The sequence below is a fragment of the Candoia aspera genome, chromosome 17 (assembly GCF_035149785.1).
Source record: "Candoia aspera isolate rCanAsp1 chromosome 17, rCanAsp1.hap2, whole genome shotgun sequence".
Taxonomy (NCBI): Eukaryota; Metazoa; Chordata; class Lepidosauria; order Squamata; family Boidae; genus Candoia; species Candoia aspera.
Window position 1 is genome coordinate 8,807,337 of NC_086169.1, and position 21,163 is coordinate 8,828,499.

The 21,163-nt window shown below is 46.5% G+C and overlaps 1 protein-coding gene across 1 annotated transcript in view; it reads left to right on the top strand.

Moving 5' to 3' along the window:
• The window catches only part of ITGA10 (integrin subunit alpha 10), a 64,209-nt gene extending 43,192 nt beyond the window's left edge, over positions 1–21,017 (top strand). The window contains exons 22-30 of the mRNA XM_063316706.1: positions 173–249; positions 2,874–2,963; positions 3,899–3,983; positions 6,367–6,480; positions 6,782–6,874; positions 12,689–12,802; positions 14,809–14,907; positions 18,781–18,894; positions 19,799–21,017. Of these exons, the coding sequence (XP_063172776.1) occupies positions 173–249; positions 2,874–2,963; positions 3,899–3,983; positions 6,367–6,480; positions 6,782–6,874; positions 12,689–12,802; positions 14,809–14,907; positions 18,781–18,894; positions 19,799–19,849 (837 nt within the window). The 3' untranslated portion in view covers positions 19,850–21,017. The remainder of the gene's footprint in view (positions 1–172; positions 250–2,873; positions 2,964–3,898; positions 3,984–6,366; positions 6,481–6,781; positions 6,875–12,688; positions 12,803–14,808; positions 14,908–18,780; positions 18,895–19,798) is intronic.
• The last annotated feature ends 146 nt before the right edge of the window (positions 21,018–21,163 follow it).

Here is a 21,163-nt window from a genome sequence, read left to right on the forward strand (position 1 = left end):
GCACAAAATGCTTCTCTGTGGACAACAGCCCCTTCTGGGGAAAATGTTACTGTCTCTCAGCACTAAGGATAGCTCTTCTGCCTTTTCAAACCAGCTCATGGTCCTTCCTCAGTTCCACCTGGGATAAGATAAGGCATCAGTGTGAGCTCTTTGCCCCTTGTTTCTTTCCCAGGTGGCCTTTGCCCTTGAGTTTGAATTCAGCTGCTCCTCTCTTCTGAACAAAGTGCAGGTGAAGCTCACAGCCAGCAGGTGAGAACTGAGGGTGGGGAGAAGTCTATGTGGACCCAGCACTTGCAGGCTAAATTTTGGGGAGTCAGGCTACCCTCACAAATAAAGAACAAAATAAGTTAGTCGAAAGGGGGAAATAAACTAGCACAAAAAAGGTGCAGACAGGCACAATGATTAATGTTTGGAGGGATGGCAGAACAAGATACTGTAGGCAGAGCCGTGAAATAAAAAGGTAGAGCTTGAGGTTTTCTCCCCTTCCACCCCAATTCTTCTGAACTCAAAACATGTGGTTTATATGTGTTTATTGCCCTATTTGTGCAATGGGCCTTTCCTCGCTGCTGAGCTGAAGGGGCCCATCCTTGAGTCAACAGGAAACTAGACCAGCTGGAGATCTGCTGCCCCCACTGCTGGTCCTTGTCCTGCTGCCTCTTTGCCAATCCCCCGACTTCCCTCCAAGGTGAGTGTAATAAGAGGACCTTTCCTCGGTGGCACCGAATTCCACCCAGACAAGCTTTGGTGGCTGCCATTTTCTGTTGCTTCATCTCATCCCAGCCGCGGGTGAGCTGCCCTGGTGCTTGTGGGGCTGACCTGTTCTTCTGGCCCCAGAGGCAGAGATAAGATGCATCAAAGCAGAGACGCTGCATCACCCATGACCTTGAAGGAAAGCAAGGGACTGGAGCATCTGGGAATGAATCAATAAATAACTTCATTGATTAGTCAAATGACCATATCAAGAAGTTGGGCATCAGCCGCTATAAGATATAAAATATAAAATATGATACCATAAAACAGAAAAAAATACAGTAAGATAAGATAAAATATACTATGGTAAGATAAAATACAATAAAATACAGTAGGATAAAATAGAATTAAAATTGTAAGATAAAAATGCAAGATATAATAAAATGAGTAATAAAATACAGAAACAATGTGAGTTTAAATGAATTCATCACCTTTACGTGCCACCCCAATGTGTTCTATAAATTGCGCTCTTAGTTGGACAGCCCTAACTAGAAACTTAACAGTTCTATCGACCACGTATGTATTTGTGCCCTGGAGGAAGTAACATACTCTTTTGTCACGGTCCCAGTATGTGGTTCTGTCAATTAATGCCTGAAGGTACTGAGCCCTTGCTGGGGCATATAGTTGGCCGTTAAACAGGACATGTGCAATGTCTTCTACTTCGGGTGCTGCACAAACACACGTCCTCTCAAGGTAAGGCACTTGGTGGAATCGTCTGGATGTGACCATAGAATCTAGTTGCTCAAATCTTGCTCTGGTAAGAGCTATCCTATGGTATTGAGTCAGACCCATTGTCAGATATTTTTCTGATTGAAAGGACAGTTTATTCTTGGCCATCCATTTTGACGACCTATTGTGTGCAAGTGACTCAATGTCTGTTTGGTCGCATCTTGGAATGGACACAGTGGGCTAAGAAAGGGGTTGGCAAGAGGGGACACCGACCTAACGCCAGTGGGGTGTTACATCAACCCATGGATGGGTGAAGAGCGCTTCAAAGCAGCAGCGGGAAAAGGTGCAAGTGCCAACCTGTTTGATTCACATACCTTGTGGCATAACGGGGAAACTCCCCTTTAACACTAGCACTGCTAAGGATGTCTTAAGCCTGTTCTCCCTCTTGGGTGGGACAAGATTGAAGGCAACATCATGGGGACATGGCACAAAAATGTCTTAATTATCCGATTTGCAGATTCTGTGTCTGTGTGGCTTTTACAACATGTTTTTACTGGCCGGTGAAAGATAATATAGCGGCATTCACACAATATACTAAGCCCAGTTAGTTTAAACTTAAGCTAGTTTTATTGTGACTTAGCAGATTGTGTGAACCCAGCAGCCTGTTTGGTTAGCTCAGTGCCCTGTGTGTGTGAATCCCTTCGATGGGCTAATTCATTAATCAAGCTCTGCTATGATGCTGAGTCATTTCCCGTGTGGTTTAGGGTTTAAACTGGGACTCAATCCACTTGTGAGGACTTATCTCAATTTCATATCCTCCAGTTTCCCTGTAGATGGGAGAGAATTTGCTAGGGGGAGGGAGCTGTTTTTGGCACACTTCTTTCCTTCCCAGTTCAACCATGGTTCTGATCTTTTGGAAGTATCATTATAAAACATTATTGGTACACCAAGACATTTTCATACTGAATTTGGAGCAGTGTGTTGACTCTTGATGCTTCTCAGCTCATGGGATCTTACCCATTTCCTCAACCCCCCAGGGACATGAGTCCAGAGGAGCTTTGGACCTCATGCCATCCCCTTCCCCGGGACGTCTGGCCAGTTGATTAGCATGGCCCCCTCTCAAATGATCTTTCAATGGAGGCATCCCAGTGCCTTTCCCAGTCAGTTACTATTACCTTACTGCACTTTCAGCTTGTCACTACAAGATGCTTTTAGTTGGCCCATGGGTTGAAACCTTCTGTCCTTCCTGCCCTGCTCCTGCCTCCTGCTTGTGAGTAATTCCTGCTCTGCCACCCATCCTTCAGGGGCCTCCTCCTTGGCATCTACCCCCAAGTAACCAGAATTAAACACTTGAACTCATAAGCCTTTTGACTGTGAAAAGCCCCAGTTTTTCCTGTCTTGGGAAGGGCTTCCTCCAAGCCATTGACAAACACTTCCTCCTTTCTTCTCTGCAGTGACAGTAGTGAGTTGAATCAAACCCTGACTGACAACACAGCCCAGCCCACTGCCTTCGTCTGTTATGAGCCTGACCTCTTCCTGTCTAGGTGACTCTGTGTGTGTGTGTCTGTCTCCGTATCCCTGTTAAGGATGGAAAGACATCCCAAGCAAGTCAGGCCTGCAGAAAAATGGTTAATTTATTTATTCGCTAGGCCTTACTCATTATTTTTGTGTTTGTCCAAGAACACTCCACTATTGGATGGTTTATAATAATTAAAATAATGGTTCAGAATTGGGAGGGGGATGTCTGAGGGTCAAGGAGATCATTCTGGACTTCAAACTGATGTCTCAGATTTAGGTACAGGTAGTCCACGAGTTATGACAGCAATTGGGACTGGAATTGCCGTTGCTAAGCAATGCGGTCATAAAACGTGATATCATGTGACCACATCACTTAGCAACGGCAATCCTGGCAGTCCCAGTTGTTGGCTAACCCCAGACATGTTAAGCAGGAAGCGGAGGGAGTCCCAGGTAAAGAGTGCAGGGATGCCACGGGGTGGGGGAGGCCCTGGGAGGCCCAGCGCAGGCCGCGCATGAGTTGGGGGATGAGGGTGTTGCAGTGCAGTGCGAGCTTAGGAAAGCCGGAAAAACAGCATGTGGGGTGCATGTGAGTGCAGGGAGGCCTGGAAAAGAGGGCATGGGGTGCATGCAAGCAAAGAAAGGCTGGGGTGGGGGAGACTTTCCCAGCAACTTGTGACCTTCCCTGCCGGCTTCCCCATTGACTTTGCTTGTGGGAAACTGGCAGAGAAGGTCGCAAATGGCAGTCACATGACCGTGGGACACTGCAACCAGTTTTAACTGTGAGCTGGTTGCCAAGCGCTCAAATTTTTTTCACGTGACTCCAGGGGTGCTATAATGGCCAGAACTTCGAGTACTTGTCATAAGTCCCTTTGCTCGGAGCCTTTGTAACTTCAAACGGTCTCTGAATGAATGGTCGTAACTTGAGAACTACCTGTAGGTTTTTTGGTTTTTATTTTTTTAGTGAGTCCACACTGAACCGCTATGAAGTGCATCCTGTGGGAACCTTTCCAAGTGACATGAGCCCAGAGTTTAGGACAACCATCAAGGTAATGGGGTGGAAAAGAAGGAGCAAGGGCACTGGGAAGAATTGCCAACTTTTTGCTCAGCACGGTTGGCGGGGGTGTGCAGGATCCAGCATTGCAGCCTTGGGACGCAAGTTCTGCCCCTTTCATATGTCCGTGATGATGCGTGCAGAGAAAGGGCAGAGCGTGTGCCAGGACTGCATGGCCCTGCTTTCATCACTGCCTCCACTGATTCCCATCCTGGACATCTTGAGGGGGGCATACGAGAGGTCTGGTGCAGGCAGTGCTCTAAAGAAACAGTTGATCTGTTTTATTTATTTATTTGGTAAGTAATCAAAAATGTAACAACAAAAAGGATTAAAAGCCATTAAAAACAGTCCGGTCATGCAGAGGGGGCATGCTATGAACCCCGCCGGTAAGGGAATTCCACCTGGCGGGGTCCAGGAGGCGGGCCTTCTCTGCAGTGGCACCTGCCCTCTGGAATATTCTGCCCCCGGAGGTGAGACAGGCCTATTCGTTCCTGGACTACCGGAAGAACCTAAAAACCTGGTTCTGCTGCCTTGCTTGGGGTGGGAGGGGCACCAGTTCTTTTTGGGGGTAGCTAGTATCATAGATCTCTCCCCAACAAGATCTGCGCCACTTGGATTTTATATTTTATACCTATTTTATTTTTTACTCATCTATTTATATGGTTCTTCATATATGTTTTAATTGTGATTTTATTGTAAACCACCCAGAGTTCCCTTTTTGGGAGAGATGGGCAGTGATAGAAATTCGAAAAATAAATAAATAACAAACAAACAAACAAACAACACACATTCTGCAGGAGAGTACACTCAATTTCCCTAGCAATACAGCCACTTTGCAGGCTCTGTGCCCTCATTGCCGGGTCCCCAAGCCGGCAGGGAAGGTCTTCAGGCCCTTCCGGAAGACCAGCAGATTGGATTGAGGCCAATCTGACCCCAGGGGGATGATGCTCCGGCGGGCAGGTGCCCCGGCAGGAAAGGCCCCATCAGAAAACAGTCTCTTGTGGACAGGGCCTGCAGGACCTGGTGGGGCGGGTGGGCGTGGCTGGGGAGAGGCGGTCCCTCCGACGGTGCCCATGCGGATGGGGCTGCTGCAGTAGAAGGCCTTCCCCTCCCCAGTGCGTAACTCCACAGATACAAGATGACATGTAAACAAAAAGGTTCTACAGTGTCTTAACCGGATTTCTAATTGTCAGTGGAGGTCTGACGTGACTGAGCACTTTGCCATCAGAGGAAGTTACGCATAGTGATGCTGTTCACCTCATCTTTTTGTAATACACATTTATTGTCACAAGTTCTTACCAAAAAACCCAAACCAAATATTCCATATCTCACATTGGTTTTTTTCTCCTCCGCTTGTTATATAAAACAATAAGGTTTGGGTTACATCAGATCTCTTTATTTTAATCCCCTTGTTTTTCTCCTATTCTGAAATTTACATTTAGTTGTTACTAACAGGCAGAAAGATACTCACCAGGACCCTTGACTTGTTACTGAAAAGGCCCCATTTCCCCATGGCAGCTGTTTCTGCGGGCACAGGAACAGAAAAGAGTCGAAAGACACGCTGCTGCCCTCCTTCTTCTCTCTCAGCTGCCTCCATTCAGTTACTATGAAACCTGCAATTCAGCTTTAAGGAAGTGTGTCTGCTTTTTACTTTTTTCCTCTTCCCTGCCAATCCCTTTTTTCCTTTATTGTTGTTGTATGCCTGTTAGGCAACCATTTTGCCTAATAGGCATACAACATTTTGCCCCATAACATTGGCCCGCCCCACCCAGTCAGGCAGGGAGGGCATGCTACGGACCCCATCAGCAAAGGAATTCCGCCTGGCGGGGTCCAGGAGGCGGGCCTTCTCGGCAGTGGCCCCTGCCCTCTGGAATATCCTGCCCCTGGAGGTGAGACGGGTTTCCTCGCTCCCGGCCTTCCGGAAGAAATTGAAGACCTGGTTCTGCCGCCTTGCCTGGGATGGGGAGGGTGACAGCTCCACCTGGGGGTGGTTGGCGCCATAGCATCCCCTCTTGATTGTGATGCAATCTCCTCTTGGATTTTACATTTATTATCTTATTTATATTTTGATTGTAATTTAAGTCTACACGTTTTTACTATTACTTTTATTGTAAACCGCCCGGGTTCCCCCGTTGGGGGGAGATGGGTGGAGATATAAATTTAAATAATAAATAAATTTTCTTCTTTTGACTGATGGAATGGAAATTCTTCTGGGAGAAAATGCTGTCAATACATAAAGCTCCTTCTCTGCATACGGCTTGAAGATTTCATCCACCTTGCCCCAAAGGAGAAATTAACATGCTTCTTTGTAAAAACTAGAATGTTCAGATCCCCATTTTTATTTCCTCCTCCAGTCTCTGATCTTCTTGTCCTTGCAGGTACAAAATCTTGGCTGTTATGCAGTGGCCAATCTCTCCCTCCTGATGGCGCTTCCTGCCACCGGCTATCAGGAGAGGGAATTCCTCTCGGTGACCCACATCCTTGCGGATAATGTAAGTGGCTTGGCTTCACCTATGCGCAAGTTTTGACTCCTTTGGGGCAGAGCATCGAGAGAAGTGGCTCACTTCCCAGATGAGCCATAAGCTCCTAAATTGTTAATTTACCCTTAACTAAAGCAAAAGGAGTCCGGCTCCAATCTGGCTGTTCGTAATGTGCTGCACCTTCAAAATGAGTCAGAATTAGAAATGATTTCCAGAAAATTTTATTGAAACAATAGGAAAAAGCACACACTAAACTTTTGGGGAAAATTGCAGTGCAGGCCGTAATTTGATGCCTTGTCCTTTTAACGCTAAGGTGACCTGCAGCTTGCCAAATGACACCGGGTTGGGAGCAGCCAGTAGCGTGATTCCTCTACACCCAGAAGAATTGGCACACACACAGAAAGTGGTGAGTCCAGGTGTTCAGTGGGAAGACAAGCTGCGGGCCTTTTATGCTGCACTACTGCTCTAGAGCTGGCTAGACTAATCTTAGAGATTGTGAAAAGGCTGAGAAAAAACAGGAGGAACTCCAGACACATACATTCAGCAGGCAGGAGTTCATTAGCAGTTTATCTCATAAACGGCAGCCCAGTCCAGGCTGCAAAAAGGCCAGGAAGAAGAGATCCAAAACTGGCTAATAAAAGCAGGCTGGACTGTAGTTTCCAAGATACTGTACCTTATCCCTAATTTTTGCAATGAAATTCCTTATAGAAGTTTTTCATTGTGCCCTGGGGTATGGGGCTTGACAACTGGTCTAAAATGGAGTTCGGTATTTTGTCTTCCATCCAGCTAGTGGGCAGTGCCTAGCTGAGCTTAAAAAACTAAGCAGGGCAGATTTGGATACTATTTGGATGGGACACCAATAGGAAATCTCAAGCCTGGAGACTAGACTGCAAAGTCAAAAAACAACCCAGAGAAGACACGGTCAAACCATACCGCTGCCAAGGAAACTGCACGGACCTCCTTGTGAAGTTACTAGGAGTAGTGTTTGAGCCAAAGCAGGCTTCCCCTACTGTTCTTTGTGATTCAGCACGTTGTAAGAATCCAGCATTTGCAAATAGCCTGTTATGTGAAAAAAACCATCACTAAGCCAGAATCTCTTCAGCAAAGGATCGTTACCTTGTCATGGTGCTCCTCAATGATGCCATGAGCTAAACCATGAAGGGCCACCCAAGACGGGAAGGTCATGGCAGAGAGGTCAGACTAAATGCGATCCCCGGCGAAGGGAATGGCAACCCACCCCAGTATTCTTGCCGTGAAAACTAAATGGATCAGTACAACCAGAGATATGTCGGTATACCATCGGAAGATGAGACCCCCAGGTCGGAAGATGGTCAAAATGCTACTGGGGAGGAACAGAGGATGAGCTCAACTAGCCCCAGTCGTGATGACGCAGCTAGCTCAAAGCCGAAAGGACGGCTAGCGGCCGACGGTGCTGGTGGTGAACGGCGAATCCGATGTTCTAAGGATCAACAGACCTTTGGAACCTGGAATGTAAGATCCATGAGCCAGGGTAAATTGGATGTGGTTATTGGTGAGATGTCAAGATTAAAGATAGACATTCTGGGCATCAGTGAACTGAAATGGACTGGAATGGGCCACTTCACATCAAATGACCACCAGATCTACTACTGTGGGCAAGAGGACCACAGAAGAAATGGAGTAGCCTTCATAATTAATAGTAAAGTGGCTAAAGCAGTGCTTGGATACAATCCAAAAAACGATAGAATGATCTCAATTCAAATTCAGGGCAAGCCATCTAACATCACAGTGATCCAAATATACGCCCCAACCACAGATGCTGAACAAGCTGAAGTAGAGCAGTTCTATGAGGATCTGCAGCACCTACTGGACAACACGCCTAAAAGAGATGTTATTTTCATCACAGGAGACTGGAATGCTAAGGTGGGCAGTCAAATGACACCTGGAATTACAGGTAAGCCTGGCCTGGGAGAACAAAACCAAGCAGGACATAGGCTGATAGAATTTTGCCAAGACAACTCACTCTGCATAACAAACACTCTCTTCCAACAACCGAAGAGACGGCTTTATACCTGGACTTCACCAGGTGGACAACACCGAAATCAGATTGACTACATCTTTTGCAGCCAAAGGTGGCGGACATCTGTACAGTCGGTAAAAACAAGGCCTGGAGCTGACTGTAGTTCAGATCACGAACTTCTTCTTGCACAATTTAGGATCAGACTCAAGAGATTAGGGAAGACCCACAGATCAGCTAGATAGGAGCTCAGCTCACTAATATTCCTAAGGAATATGCAGTGGAGGTGAAGGATAGATTTAAGGGACTGGACTTAGTAGATAGGGTCCCGGAAGAACTATGGACAGAAGTTCGCAAGATTGTTCAGGAGGCAGCAACAAAATACATCCCAAAGAAAGAGAAAACCAAGAAGGCAAAATGGCTGTCTGCTGAGACACTAGAAGCAGCCCAAGAAAGAAGGAAAGCAAAAGGCAACAGTGATAGGGGGAGATATGCCCAATGAAATGCAAAATTCCAGAGGTTAGCCAGAAGAGATAAGGAATTATTTTTAAACAAGCAATGCGCGGAAGTGGAAGAAGACAATAGAATAGGAAGGACAAGAGACCTCTTCCAGAAAATTAGAAACATTGGAGGTAAATTCCAGGCAAAAATGGGTATGATCAAAAACAAAGATGGCAAGGACCTAACAGAAGAAGAAGAGATCAAGAAAAGGTGGCAAGAATATACAGAAGACCTGTATAGGAAGGATAACAATATCGGGGATAGCTTTGACAGTGTGGTCAGTGAGTTAGAGCCAGACATCCTGAAGAGTGAGGTTGAATCGGCCTTAAGAAGCATTGCTAATAACAAGGCAGTAGGAGACGACGGCATCCCAGCTGAACTGTTCAAAATCTTGCAGGGTGATGTCGTCAAGGCAATGCATGCTATGTGCCAGCAAGTTTGGAAAAGACAAAAATGGCCATCGGATTGGAAAAATTCAACATATCCCCCCACCAAAAAGGGGAAACGCTAAAGAATGTTCTAACTATCAAACAGTGGCACTCATTTCACATGCCAGTAAGGTAATCCTGCAAGGTAGACTTCAGCAGTTCATGGAGTGAGAATTGCCAGATGTACAAGCTGGGTTTAGAAAAGGCAGAGGAACTAGGGACCAAATTGCCAATATCCGCTGGATAATGGAAAAAGCCAGGGAGTTTCAGAAAAACATCTATTTCTGTTTTATTGACTCTTCTAAAGCCTTTGACTGTGTGGACCGTAAGAAAGCGTGGCAAGTCCTTAGCGATATGGGGAGACCAAGTCATCTTGTCTGCCTCCTGAGGAGTAACGGCCAAGTAGCAACAGTAAGAACAGACCACGGAGCAACGGACGTGTTTACGATTGGGAAAGGAGGACGGCAGGGCTGTATACTCTCACCCTACTTGTACGCAGAACACATCATGCGACATGCTGGGCTTGAGGAATCCCAGGCTGGAGTGAAAATCGCTGGAAGAAACAGCAACGATCTCAGATATGCAGATGATACCGCTTTGATGGCTGAAAGTGAAGAGGAACTGAGGAGCCTTATGATGACGGTGAATGAAGAAAGCGCAAAAGCTGGCTTGCAGCTAAACCTGAAAAAAAGACAAGATTATGGCAACCTGCTTGATTGATAACTGGCAAAGAGAGGGAGAAATGTAGAAGCAGTGAAAGACTTTGTATTCCTAGGTGCGAAGATGACTGCAGATGCTGACCACAGTCAGGAAATCAGAAGACGTTTAATCCTTGGGAGAAGAGCAATGACAAATCTCAGTAGAATAGTTAGGAGCAGAGCCATCACACTGACAACAAAGGTCCGCATAGTTAAAGCAATGGTATTCCCGGTAGTAAGATATGGCTGCGAGAGCTGGACCATAAGGAAGGCTGAGCGAAGGAAGATTGATGCTTTGGAACTGTGGTGTTGGAGGAAAATTCTGAGGGTGCCTTGGACTGCAAGAAGATCAAACCAGTCCATCCTCCAGGAAATAAAGCCAGACTGCTCACTGGAGGGAATGGTATTAAAGGCAAAAGTGAAGTACTTTGGCCACATAATGAGAAGACAGGACACCCTGGAGAAGATGCTGATGCTGGGGAGAGTGGAGGGCAAAAGGAAGAGGGGCCGACCAAGGGCAAGGTGGATGGATGTCATGACCCCGTTGCAAGGCACAAAGAGCCTCACAACGTGGATCATGATCATTAAGGAAAAGAGAAAGGAGATAATTAAAACAGTGCTTAAACCAAGCACCCAAAGCACCCACACCCATGGACTCATATACAGCTGAAAAGAAGGGCTTCAGATAAGCAGCGATAAGCCGCACCTGGTGCCCTGGAGGACACACCGGAACCAAGAGGACAAGGAAAGACACCAGGAAAACGCCCACACAGCCATCAAGGAGCCCATCAAGAGGGATTGGGGACAATGAAGGGTGAAGGAGCACGGGACCCCGCAAGAGGGTATAAACAGGGCGCCTCACCACCGCACCCCCGTTCCCGTTTTTCGTTCTGTCAGCCACCATTCCAATAAACTGGAAATCCTTAATACCTATTAAGTGAGTCCGTGCCTTATTGCGAAGCGAGACTGACCCTGACAATGGATGATATTCTAGAGGTGACGGACTCGTCCCTGGGGGAGCTGGGGATGTTGACCGACAGGAAGCTCTGGCGTGGGCTGGTCCATGAAGTCACGAAGAGTCGGAAGTGACTAAATGAATAAACAACAACAAGCCAGAATCTATTTTTTTCCCTTTGGGCATAGCATATTCTATGAGCCCAGCAATTCCATTTTCTTAAGTAGGTTCAGGGTAGAGCATGCTGTGTGAACCGTCAGAAGCTCTGGGTAGTCCGCTATAGTGGGCAATGGACAGACCTGCGGTCTTCTGGATGATGCTGAACCACAGATTCGCAAAGAGTGCCAATGCAATTTTCTCATGCATCAGCAGAAGAAGATTTCCAAACAACTTTGAGACCTGTATCAATTCTGGAAGGATTAAGAGAAATTGGAAGAGGTTCAGAGAAGGGCAGTGTGGCTGAAGTCCTGTGAAGAGAGAGGGAAGATGCTGGCCAAGCTGGGCCTTGAGAGAAGATTGAAGTGGAGCATGATAGCACTTTTCAAATAGCGGGATGGATGTTAGCCAGAAGAAAATCAGCAGCTGCTTTGGTTCCAGGCTGCTGAACAGTAATGGTTTGAAGCTACAGGAAGGCCGTGTTTAGTAGTTTCAACTACTGCATGTTGCCCAAGCTGTTTGGATTGGGGCTGCATATAAATATTGTTAATAATAAATAAATACTAAGCCATAAAAAGACTAGTTAGGAGTAAAATTAACCAAAGGTAGTCTGTTCTGTGGATGCAGCCTGACCTGGTGGAATGTGGTGTGTGAGTGCAGCCTCTGAGTAAGCAGAGCAGAAAGTTAGGAGGAAAACGACTGGCCAGAGGTGCATTTTCTAACCAGAGGCACTCCAGGGAGTCAGACTGGCATCATGGTTAAAGAGAGGGATTTGGATGGGCAAGACTTGGGTTTAAATTCACCCTTGGCCATGGAAACCCCTTCACCGCTTTCTTCAACTGTGCGCCTTCCTTTCACTACCAACCTTTGCTGTGCTGCCTTTTTCCTGTTCTCCCCACCCTGAAATTCTAGTTTTTTAAAATAATAACTATTAAATTTTAAAACAAAGAGATAAAATCTAACAGAAACTACCAAAGAAAAAGAAAAGAGAACAGAAATAGAAAAAGGAATAACTCCCAACTCTTTTTCAACAGATAAAACTTAGATTAAACTCTTACTCTAAGGTTACAACTTAACATCCATTTTTTCTATCATCAACTAATATTATTAATCATCAAATCTGTATAATTTCATAATTTCATTCTTTTCTGTTCCACACAAAAAGTCCAAAAGGGGCTTCCAATTCACCATAAAATTAGTCAATGTGTTTTCTCTAATCAAAGCTGTCAGTTTTGCCATCTCAGCCAACCCCATCCACACCCTGAAACCCTCCTAGGCTGGACCAAAGACCCATGTCTGGACAATACCCTTCTTTGGGATGTTCTGCATTCAGCCGAGAACATTTTGCATGCGCTGGGTTAATTCAGGAGCCAGGCGAAAGCACTGTGCAAAGCCAGCTGTTGGCTAACTGTGGACCAGTCACTGTTCTTAGCCCAGAGCCTTTTATCGGCCCATGGCAAGATCCCACATCTTTCCTCCCCTGCAGAACTGCACAAATGCCGGCTGCCAAGTGGTGACCTGCCGACTGCAGCGCATTGAGAGGAGCTCAGAAGTCACCATCCATTTGCTGAGAGCTGTCCGCAATGAGTTTTTCCGGAGGGTGAGTGCAGCTGTTGCGTCTTCTGCCATGGGGGTGTGTGTGAAGCGAATGAGGAAGTCTCTCCTCCCACTCGCTGTCTGTGGCCTCATTAGCCCAGCTTGTGAAGCTACTGAGGCTATGCAGGGCTGTTGGTTTGATATGTTAGGCAAACTCAGCCACTGTAGTGTGCACACTGTCCTAGCCAATTGTGGTTTATTCTATAAGCCATTGTTAAGCAAAGTTCAGTGTATTGTGTGAAAAGTGATAGTGAAAAGAAAAGAGTAGAGAGAAAATGGAATCAGGCTGTGTGGTCCTGCAGGAGGGAAACAGTCTGCAGTGAGGAATGTTTCATTGGATTTTAATGTAAGCAAACCCCTTTGCATCCTTCTTCCTGATATTGCATAATTGCGTTCAATAGTTTTGAAATTAAGTGTATTACTTTTTAGTAACTTTTCTTGGATCAGATGGTTCCAGTCCTTTAGGTCATCAATGAATGCCCTCAAAAGCTGTTCACACCACCTGCTAGGCTAGGCGCTTCAGTGGATTGGGTTACTTATTAATGCGGGTTTATCATTCTGTACATTGTATGATTATTGTTCACATCCAAAAGGATAGCCCGTATTTAATCGCATCCTGGATTAGCCAGAACTCGTGCATTTTTTTGTTGGAACTGGAAAATACAAAGCATAGAAAGGGTTGGAAGGGGTCTTGGAGACATTCAGTCCGGCCCCAGGCCCACTATAGGAACCCATTACGACAGCATTCCTGGAAGGGGCCCACCCAGACTGTTTGAACAGGAGTAGCTTGGGAATAGATTTGTTTGTTTCTGCAGTTTTGTTTTATTCTGCAACGCATTACTTCTCAGAGCCAACTCAGCAAAGACAGACAGTCCCCAAAGGGCTCTGGAAGGCCATGGGTGGGGCTCTCCTTGCCTGGAGGGGTCAGGCACTTCTGCAGGAGGGGAGCCACCATCCAGAATGCCCGCAGTCACCAGCTGTCTTGGTCAGGCAGAAACGACAGGCAGCCCTTGACACACGACCGAAGGTACGAATGGTGGTTATGACCAGTCTTCGGAGTTCCAGCCATCCCAGCATCCCCCATGGTCATGTGATCATGATCTGGGCACTTGGCAACCCATTTGCACTTACAGCTAGTTTTAGTGCCCCACAATCACATGATCACCATTTTCAACCTTCCCTGCCGGTTTCCCCAGAAAATCCGTGGGGAAGCCGGCAGGGATGAGCGCAAGTTGTTGGAACTGCAAGGATTGCCGTTGCTAAGCGGTGCAGTCCTGCTTAACAACCACATCATTTAGTGATGGAAATTCCAGTCCCAATTGCTGTCATAAGTCAAGGACTACCTATCCAGGAACAGGATCACTTAGATAGCAGCTCCAGGCCTTAAAGGGCTTTAAAGGTAGCAACCAGCACCTTGAACTTCCCTCAAAAGCCCACTGGCAGCCAGAGCAGCTCCTGCAGGGGCTGTGCAAGATGGCAGGGCTGTGCCTGGGCAGCGAGCACCTGGGCTGCCACATTTGGGTGGTCTTCAAGGACAGCCCTATGGAGCAAATTACAGCAGCCGAGTCAAGAGATGACAGGGGCTTGGGTGACCATCCCCAGGGCATCCTGTTCCAGGCAGAGCCATCACCGGCAAACCGGCTGAGACTGGGGAAAGGCGCTCCTGGCCATGGCCTCCAGCTGCAGCCGCAACAGGAGAGCCCAACGCCATCCTATGTCCAAGCTGGGGCGATTCACTGGTTCCAAGGGCCCTTATGCCTGGAGGTGCCTAATGCGCCCATGTCACCCTGATGCTACTCCAACCCCACTTTAGAAATGGGCCCTTGGCAAGCCTGACAAAGAGGTGGGAGAAGGCAGCAAGCCAGTGATGGTGAAGCTTGGCCATAGTCTTCCTCCAGCTACTGATGGTTTGTTATGTTTTCCTGCCTTCCGTATCTCTCCCGTTGTGCATCTGTTTAAAAAAGTGATTCAGATTCCTCACACCCCTTGCTCTCCATTTTGTGGACCTAGGCTAAATTCAAGACGGTGAAAATCATCAGCAGTATCACGCTGAGCGTCCAAGAAGAGGGCAGCCTGTTTCTCCTGCCAAAAGCTGCCCATCAGCGGGAGGTAAGAGAGGGGAACGACACGGGGCCTGGTGCCTTTTCAGACCCCATCCTCTGCAGCACCTCCGCCAGCAGAGGAAAGGCCCGTTCCGTTTCTGTAGCCAGAGGCCGTGCGGTTCTTCCAAAGAGCAACATCTCGGGGGGGTTGCTTCTCACGCAGTCTAGTGCTGCTCAGGCCAAGAAGTTAGAAAGAGCACTGCCGTTTCGTGCCCGAAACCCAGAAAATCTTAGGGCCAGACACAGCTGGAGTTGAACTGCATGGCTCATCCTCACGTGCTGGGGGGCTCTTTGCTAAACACCAGTGGAGTTGGACGCCCGGCTCATGGCCAAGAGAGGGAGTGGCTTAGCTTGACGTTTAAGATGAAGCCCGGCCTGCTGCAAAGCAGGATTGCCACCTTTAACAGCGTTTTGTTTCCAAGAATGCCTCTGTGCCCCTCGTGCAGTGCAGGGCTATCTTCCTCCCTGAGCAGAAAAAGACCGAAGTGCACTGCATCCTGGGGAAATGCCTCGGCTAATAAAAGGGTACCTTGTAACTGGCTTCACCACTGAAGGTGAAAGCACCTGTGCAGACTTCAAAAATGTCAGATGCACTCAACGCCACGTACAGTTTGTGATTTAATTTCGAAAAGTGCAGATGCAGAAGGTTTTCTATGCCGTTCAGAGCCAGCTGGAATTGTGCAGTACCGAAATATTAGTAATGTTTTTTAAAATAATATCCTATTATACCTGTAACAGAAGTTCTCTGCTCAGATTACAAAATGAATTTAAAACACTGAAAGTTCCTAAAACTTTTTTTTAAAAGAAGAAAAAATACAACAACAATACAGTGCAATAAATAAATAGCAGAGGAAAATACAGGTATAAAATCCATGATTCCAGTGTACAGCAGATATTTTAAATCAAAATACAAAATAACAGAAAGGACTTCTAGTACAACTTTCTGTTTCCATACAACCAGTAAAATGCTTTTCAATAATTTAGTTCCATATTTGGCTCTAAACAGATAGATTGCCTCTTGTGTTGGAAGCTCTACTTGGCTACTGATAAACCCCAGCAGTTAAGACTCTCGCTTAATCATTGCATTGGAGCCCTTTAATCTCCTCTCCCACTGGCATCTTCCACATGTTAAGGGTGCGCCTGGACCGGATTCCTACAGCATGTCTGGTTTCTCAATGAATAGCCTTGTAAACTCATGGACAGGCACAACATGGTAAACCACAAACTAATCCAGTTTAGCAAATGCAGCTGCTGGTCTAACTAACCTGACTTAGCATGTTTTTTTAATACAAATTTTATTAAAAGTTTTACAAAGAACATAAAATCTAACACAAACTAGTAAAGAATAGAAGAAACAGAAAAAGAAAAAAGAAAAAGTGCAGGAAGAAAGGAAAAAAAAAAGAAAGAAGCTTCCAATTGCCTTTGCAGCAAATATAAGTACAATTACAAAATTACCTCTTACTCTATGATTACAAAAAAAAGCTCACCTTTTTCTATTATCCATTTTTTCCCCTAATCATCAAAACCACGTGCATTTTTTCCATTTCATGCAAAACGTCTATAAGGAGTTTCTAGTCAGCCATAAATATGGATATTGTTTTTTCTCTGATCAAAGAAACTAATTTAGCCATCCCTGCAGGTTCCATCCTCTTCACCAACCGTTCCTCCATTGTGGGTAATGTCAGACCTCTCCACCTTTGAGCACGTAAGAGTCTCGCTGCAGTTGCCATGTACAAAAACAAAGCTCCATGAGGTTTTGTCTGGTTGCCTGCCCATTAGTCCCAAAAGAAAGGTCTCTGCTTTCAATTGCTGACTTAGCGTGTTGTGTGAACACATCAACACATCAACGGAAGGCAAAGGGAGCTGATCACCAGCCATCAAAAGGTGCTGGAATGTGGTGGCCCACAGGCATATCCAGTGCCTTTGCATCTGGTGGTTCATCTGGTTCTACAGACATAACCAAGTGCAGGATCAGCTGTGAGCTTTCCAGTATATATTCACAATAATATGGACTAGAAATCTCATTTCCAAATGTTTAGTGTCTGTTACGTAATTCTATCCTGCACCTTCAGTATACGTTTCATTGCAAGACACACTGACAGGGTCCATTTATTTATTTGATTTTTATCTTACTCGGTTTTATACTCCATTCAAGCACTGATGCTGGCTAAAATAAATAAAATACCTTATACAACAAATAAAAAATTGGAAGAGAAAATTAAAAACCACTATAAATATAAAAGGTGCAATTTATTAGTATTACTAAAGCAAATGAAAGCCGAGAGATAATAAATCAAACTACTCCAGAGGAAGCAAACACCAATAGTTCCACTTTTATTAGGCTTTGGCCAAACCTCATCTTGAGCTCTGTGTCCAGTTCTGGCACCACATTGCAGGAAGGATGTAGAGAAACTGGAAGAGATTCAGAGAAAGGCAACGAGGAAGGGCAGGGGACTACAAACAAAGGTTGAAAGATCTGGGCATGTTTAGCCTTGAGCAAAGAAAGCTGAGGGGGAATAGGATGGCATTTTTCAAGTACCTGAAAGGGTGTCCCGCTCTCTTGTTCCAGAGCACGGGGCATGGAACATACATCTAGAGACCAGGAAGGGAGCTATGAGGCAGCCAATGGGTTTAGCAATGGAGCCATCTGTCTGGGGTGCTTTCGTTGGGATCTCTTCATGGAGGAGGGAGTTGGACCCCTCCCAACTTGATATTTCTGTAATTGGTACATCTGAAACTTAAAATGAGATTAGAAAGGGCTCCTGGTGTCCAAAAGGCTGATTTCTAGGTGCCAGTCTGGCAAAAGTAGGGAGAAGGTGGCCCACCCACAGAGCCACAGTGAGTGGCACAATGGTGATGGACTAGGGAGAGCTGGGTTCCAGGCCACCCTTGGCCCCAGAAGCTCCTGGGGGACTTTGCACCAGTCATTCGCAGCCCAACCTACCACACAGGGTGGTGGTTGTGGAAAAAAAGTAGGTAGAGGAGTGTTTACATTGCTTTGAGCTCCTAATACATGACGGGCTGAGAGAGAGGCTGGCACAGTTGGCACCTGAAGCCCATTTCCAGTGTCCCCCAGTGCCACCCGGAACCATACTGTCTTAGGGCAGTAAAGCAGGATATAAATCAAGAAAGAAGAAAAATAAATGCATTCAGTATCAAATTGATTTTCAGCAGGGAACATAGATGTATCAAGCCTTTGGAGAGATTTGCATATGTAACACTACACAGTCCCTCTGCCTGCACTTTTTAAACCCTTTTGCCCATTTGCACAGCAGCGTGACGTCACCACCCCAGACCGTGGCTTTTCCTGGCTGTCAGGGTGGACGTTCCCCAAGGGAGAGATATTCGCCAACCCGGCCCCTCCACAAGAAAGCCTTCATCCTACGCCGGCTTGCCATGCAAGGGGGGAATGGTAATCCAGCACATCTAAAGAATAGTTGAGGAAGGGGCCCGAAAGTCCTCTGCTTTGCAATCTTCTCTCATCTGGTTTAACCTGAATGACTCAAGAGGGTTGCTTTGGCCCTCGTCACTAGAGTGTGGCTGAGCAGTCGACTGTTATTTGGCCTTCCCGGTCCTCCCCAAAACTCGCTGGAGCGCGCGCGCAGCCAAAGAAGCTGGCCTCTCCATTCGAGAATGCGCTGACTGGGCTGGTACCACCAAAGGCACACCTCCCCAAGGCTGCCATGATGTAGGGCCCATCATACCTACCGCTGCCAAGGGGGAGGGCTGGTGCTGTCCTTCTCCAAAATGTGGGTGATTGGTATGCTCCAGTGATTTTTTTCACCCAGAGCATGAGACTGTGCAGGCGACTACATAACATTCGAGCGCTCAGCAAGTCTTCCAAATCGTCACCCTCTCGGCTGTTTGCTCCTCCTCTCAGGTTGTCTTGGAGGTTATCCAGTCCAAAGTGGTCCCTCTCTCCCTCTGGATTCTGATTGGCAGCATCCTTGGCGGTCTCCTGCTGCTAGCCATGGTCATCATCTTCTTATGGAAGGTAGGAATTGGGTGGGCTCCACTTGGACAGGCATCTCTGGGGATGCTTTAATTTGGATTCCTGCACTGAGGAGGGGGGTGACTAGATGACCTTTAAAAGACCCCTCAAGTCTATAATTGACTCTGCACAGGCACAAATTGTCCCGTCTGCCTCCCAGCTAGGATAGCTGTTGCAAATTATAAACAGCATGACAGGAGGATGACAGCAATTAAATACATTAGGGTTCATTAGTCATACGCATTGCATTTACTTTAGATTGAAATTTATTTATTAAAATTATGGATTACTGTTTATTTTAAAAGTCCTGAAATTAAACCTTGTTGTATGTCCAATTCAGTTTGGAGCTCAGCCTCTTCTACGTTTGGAAGCACGGCCCCAGCTGTGGCTCTCTGATCCCCCCCCCAAAGTCTGTGCTCTGCTGAAGCTGCAGCTCCCGGGGGTGCTGTAGATGCAGAAAAGTCCCAGGGTGCTGATTTCCCAAGGCTGCCCCCACTTGGATAGAGGCAGTGGGTGGGGATTCAGCGGCTCCCTCAACAACCAAGCAACTAAGATATTAACTTAACTGTGCACTTGGTTTACCAGAAGTCCCTGAAAAAGAAGAGTTTCAAAATGTGGGAAAATGTCATTCCCCACTCCTAAGCGTTGGAGTACAAACTCATAGCAGATAATTCTATTCAGTAAGTAATTAAGTAAATAAATAAATAAATAAACTGAGGAACTCTTTCCCACTTGATAGAGTATTAGCTGCTACAGTTAAGAAAGGAAACAGCTTAGTTTAGTTGCAATTGGATCCTGAAACTTCAAAACTGAAACTTAGATTTTAAATGTCCAATTCTCTGCGGTTCTAAAAGAAAACAGTACCACCCTCTCTTGTTTTCCACTTCCTTCTTCATCCCAACACCAGCTTGGATTTTTTACACACAAAAAGCCTGGGGAAGGTGAGAAAGAAGAGTAAAAGGAGTCGGTCGAGCCAGGACTTTGCTCAAGAGGAAGGAGCGGCTGTGGGTTAAAACCCAGAAAGGGAGCTGTACTTTTCTTTCAACTACCTTTAAAACCAGATGTTCCAGTTGTTCCACAAGAATTGTCTCAAAATCTTGCAGCAGCGTTTTTGATTTAGGAAAGAAGAAAGCACAACTTTCTCCCAGTTGCAGCTACAACTATCTAAATATCACCAGAACTGACATTCAGGTGATTATTCAGGCAGATCAAAATCCAAATTTGCCTGCAAGATTTGTGGACAGAATACAGATAATCAAGCATGTGGATCTTAAGCAGGTCTCCTTCCACCGTGCACAAAACCTCACATGGACATCTTTTATTCCAGATGCTTTTTCCGCTAGAGAAGGATGGGGGGGGGGGGTTGGTCTCCCGTTTGCAACGCTGCACTAGAAGCTGCTGTGGTTGCCTGTTGCAAATTTGTTGAACTTGCCCTGGACTTTTGCTCCGAGAGAGAGCTGGGGGGAACCTGGGAAGACCGTTGTTTTTGTCCTACACAGAGCTAGGTGGAAACAGTAAGGGCTGAACAAGCTACAGGGATATATCCTTCGGCTTGTTGGCCGCGCCGAGTTCCAAAACAAGGCATGTTGCTGAGTTGGCTCCCTTGCTATACGCAGCAAGAGGTTGCCAGTGGCTGTTTTTCACACAAGTTGGGATATGGCATCCCTTCCTGATCACAACGTGCCTGATTTCTGAAAAATCATTCTAATGAGAACGGGGGATTAATAAACTGGGAAATCCACTTTCTGTCTTCTTCTTCTTGCATTGTGTGCGAGAGCATCAAGTGCTAGCTGCCCAAGGTTAGCAAAACGTAAGGCAGGGCAGTGCTTGTATCCATCCTTTTGGCTAAACAGCTGGCTTTCTGAATTTAGCACCCCTAAAAATGTTCACACACACTTGGGAGACCGTGACCTTTGGCCGCTTCAAGCAAAGGCAGTGTAGAATAATAGAAATGGGAGTGAAGTTAGATTTCATCCCAAGAGCCATAATCAAAATCGAATGAGGGGCCTGTGGCTGGACTCCAACTCCCCTCAACCTCAGCCAGTCCAGAATAATGGGAATTCGTCCCCCAACTTCCAGCCAGGGCCTCTTGGTCCTCAACAGCAGCCCCTCTATTGCCCCTCCCTCCCCAGGCCAGGGAAGGACTTGACGGGAGCACCGGCAGACCTTGCTACGCATCGCTCTGGGGCCGCACAAGGAGGGGCTCATCTGCAGAGAGAAGCCTCTGCAGGCACCAAGACTCGGGGAGAATTCTAGGGGAACGGATGATGCC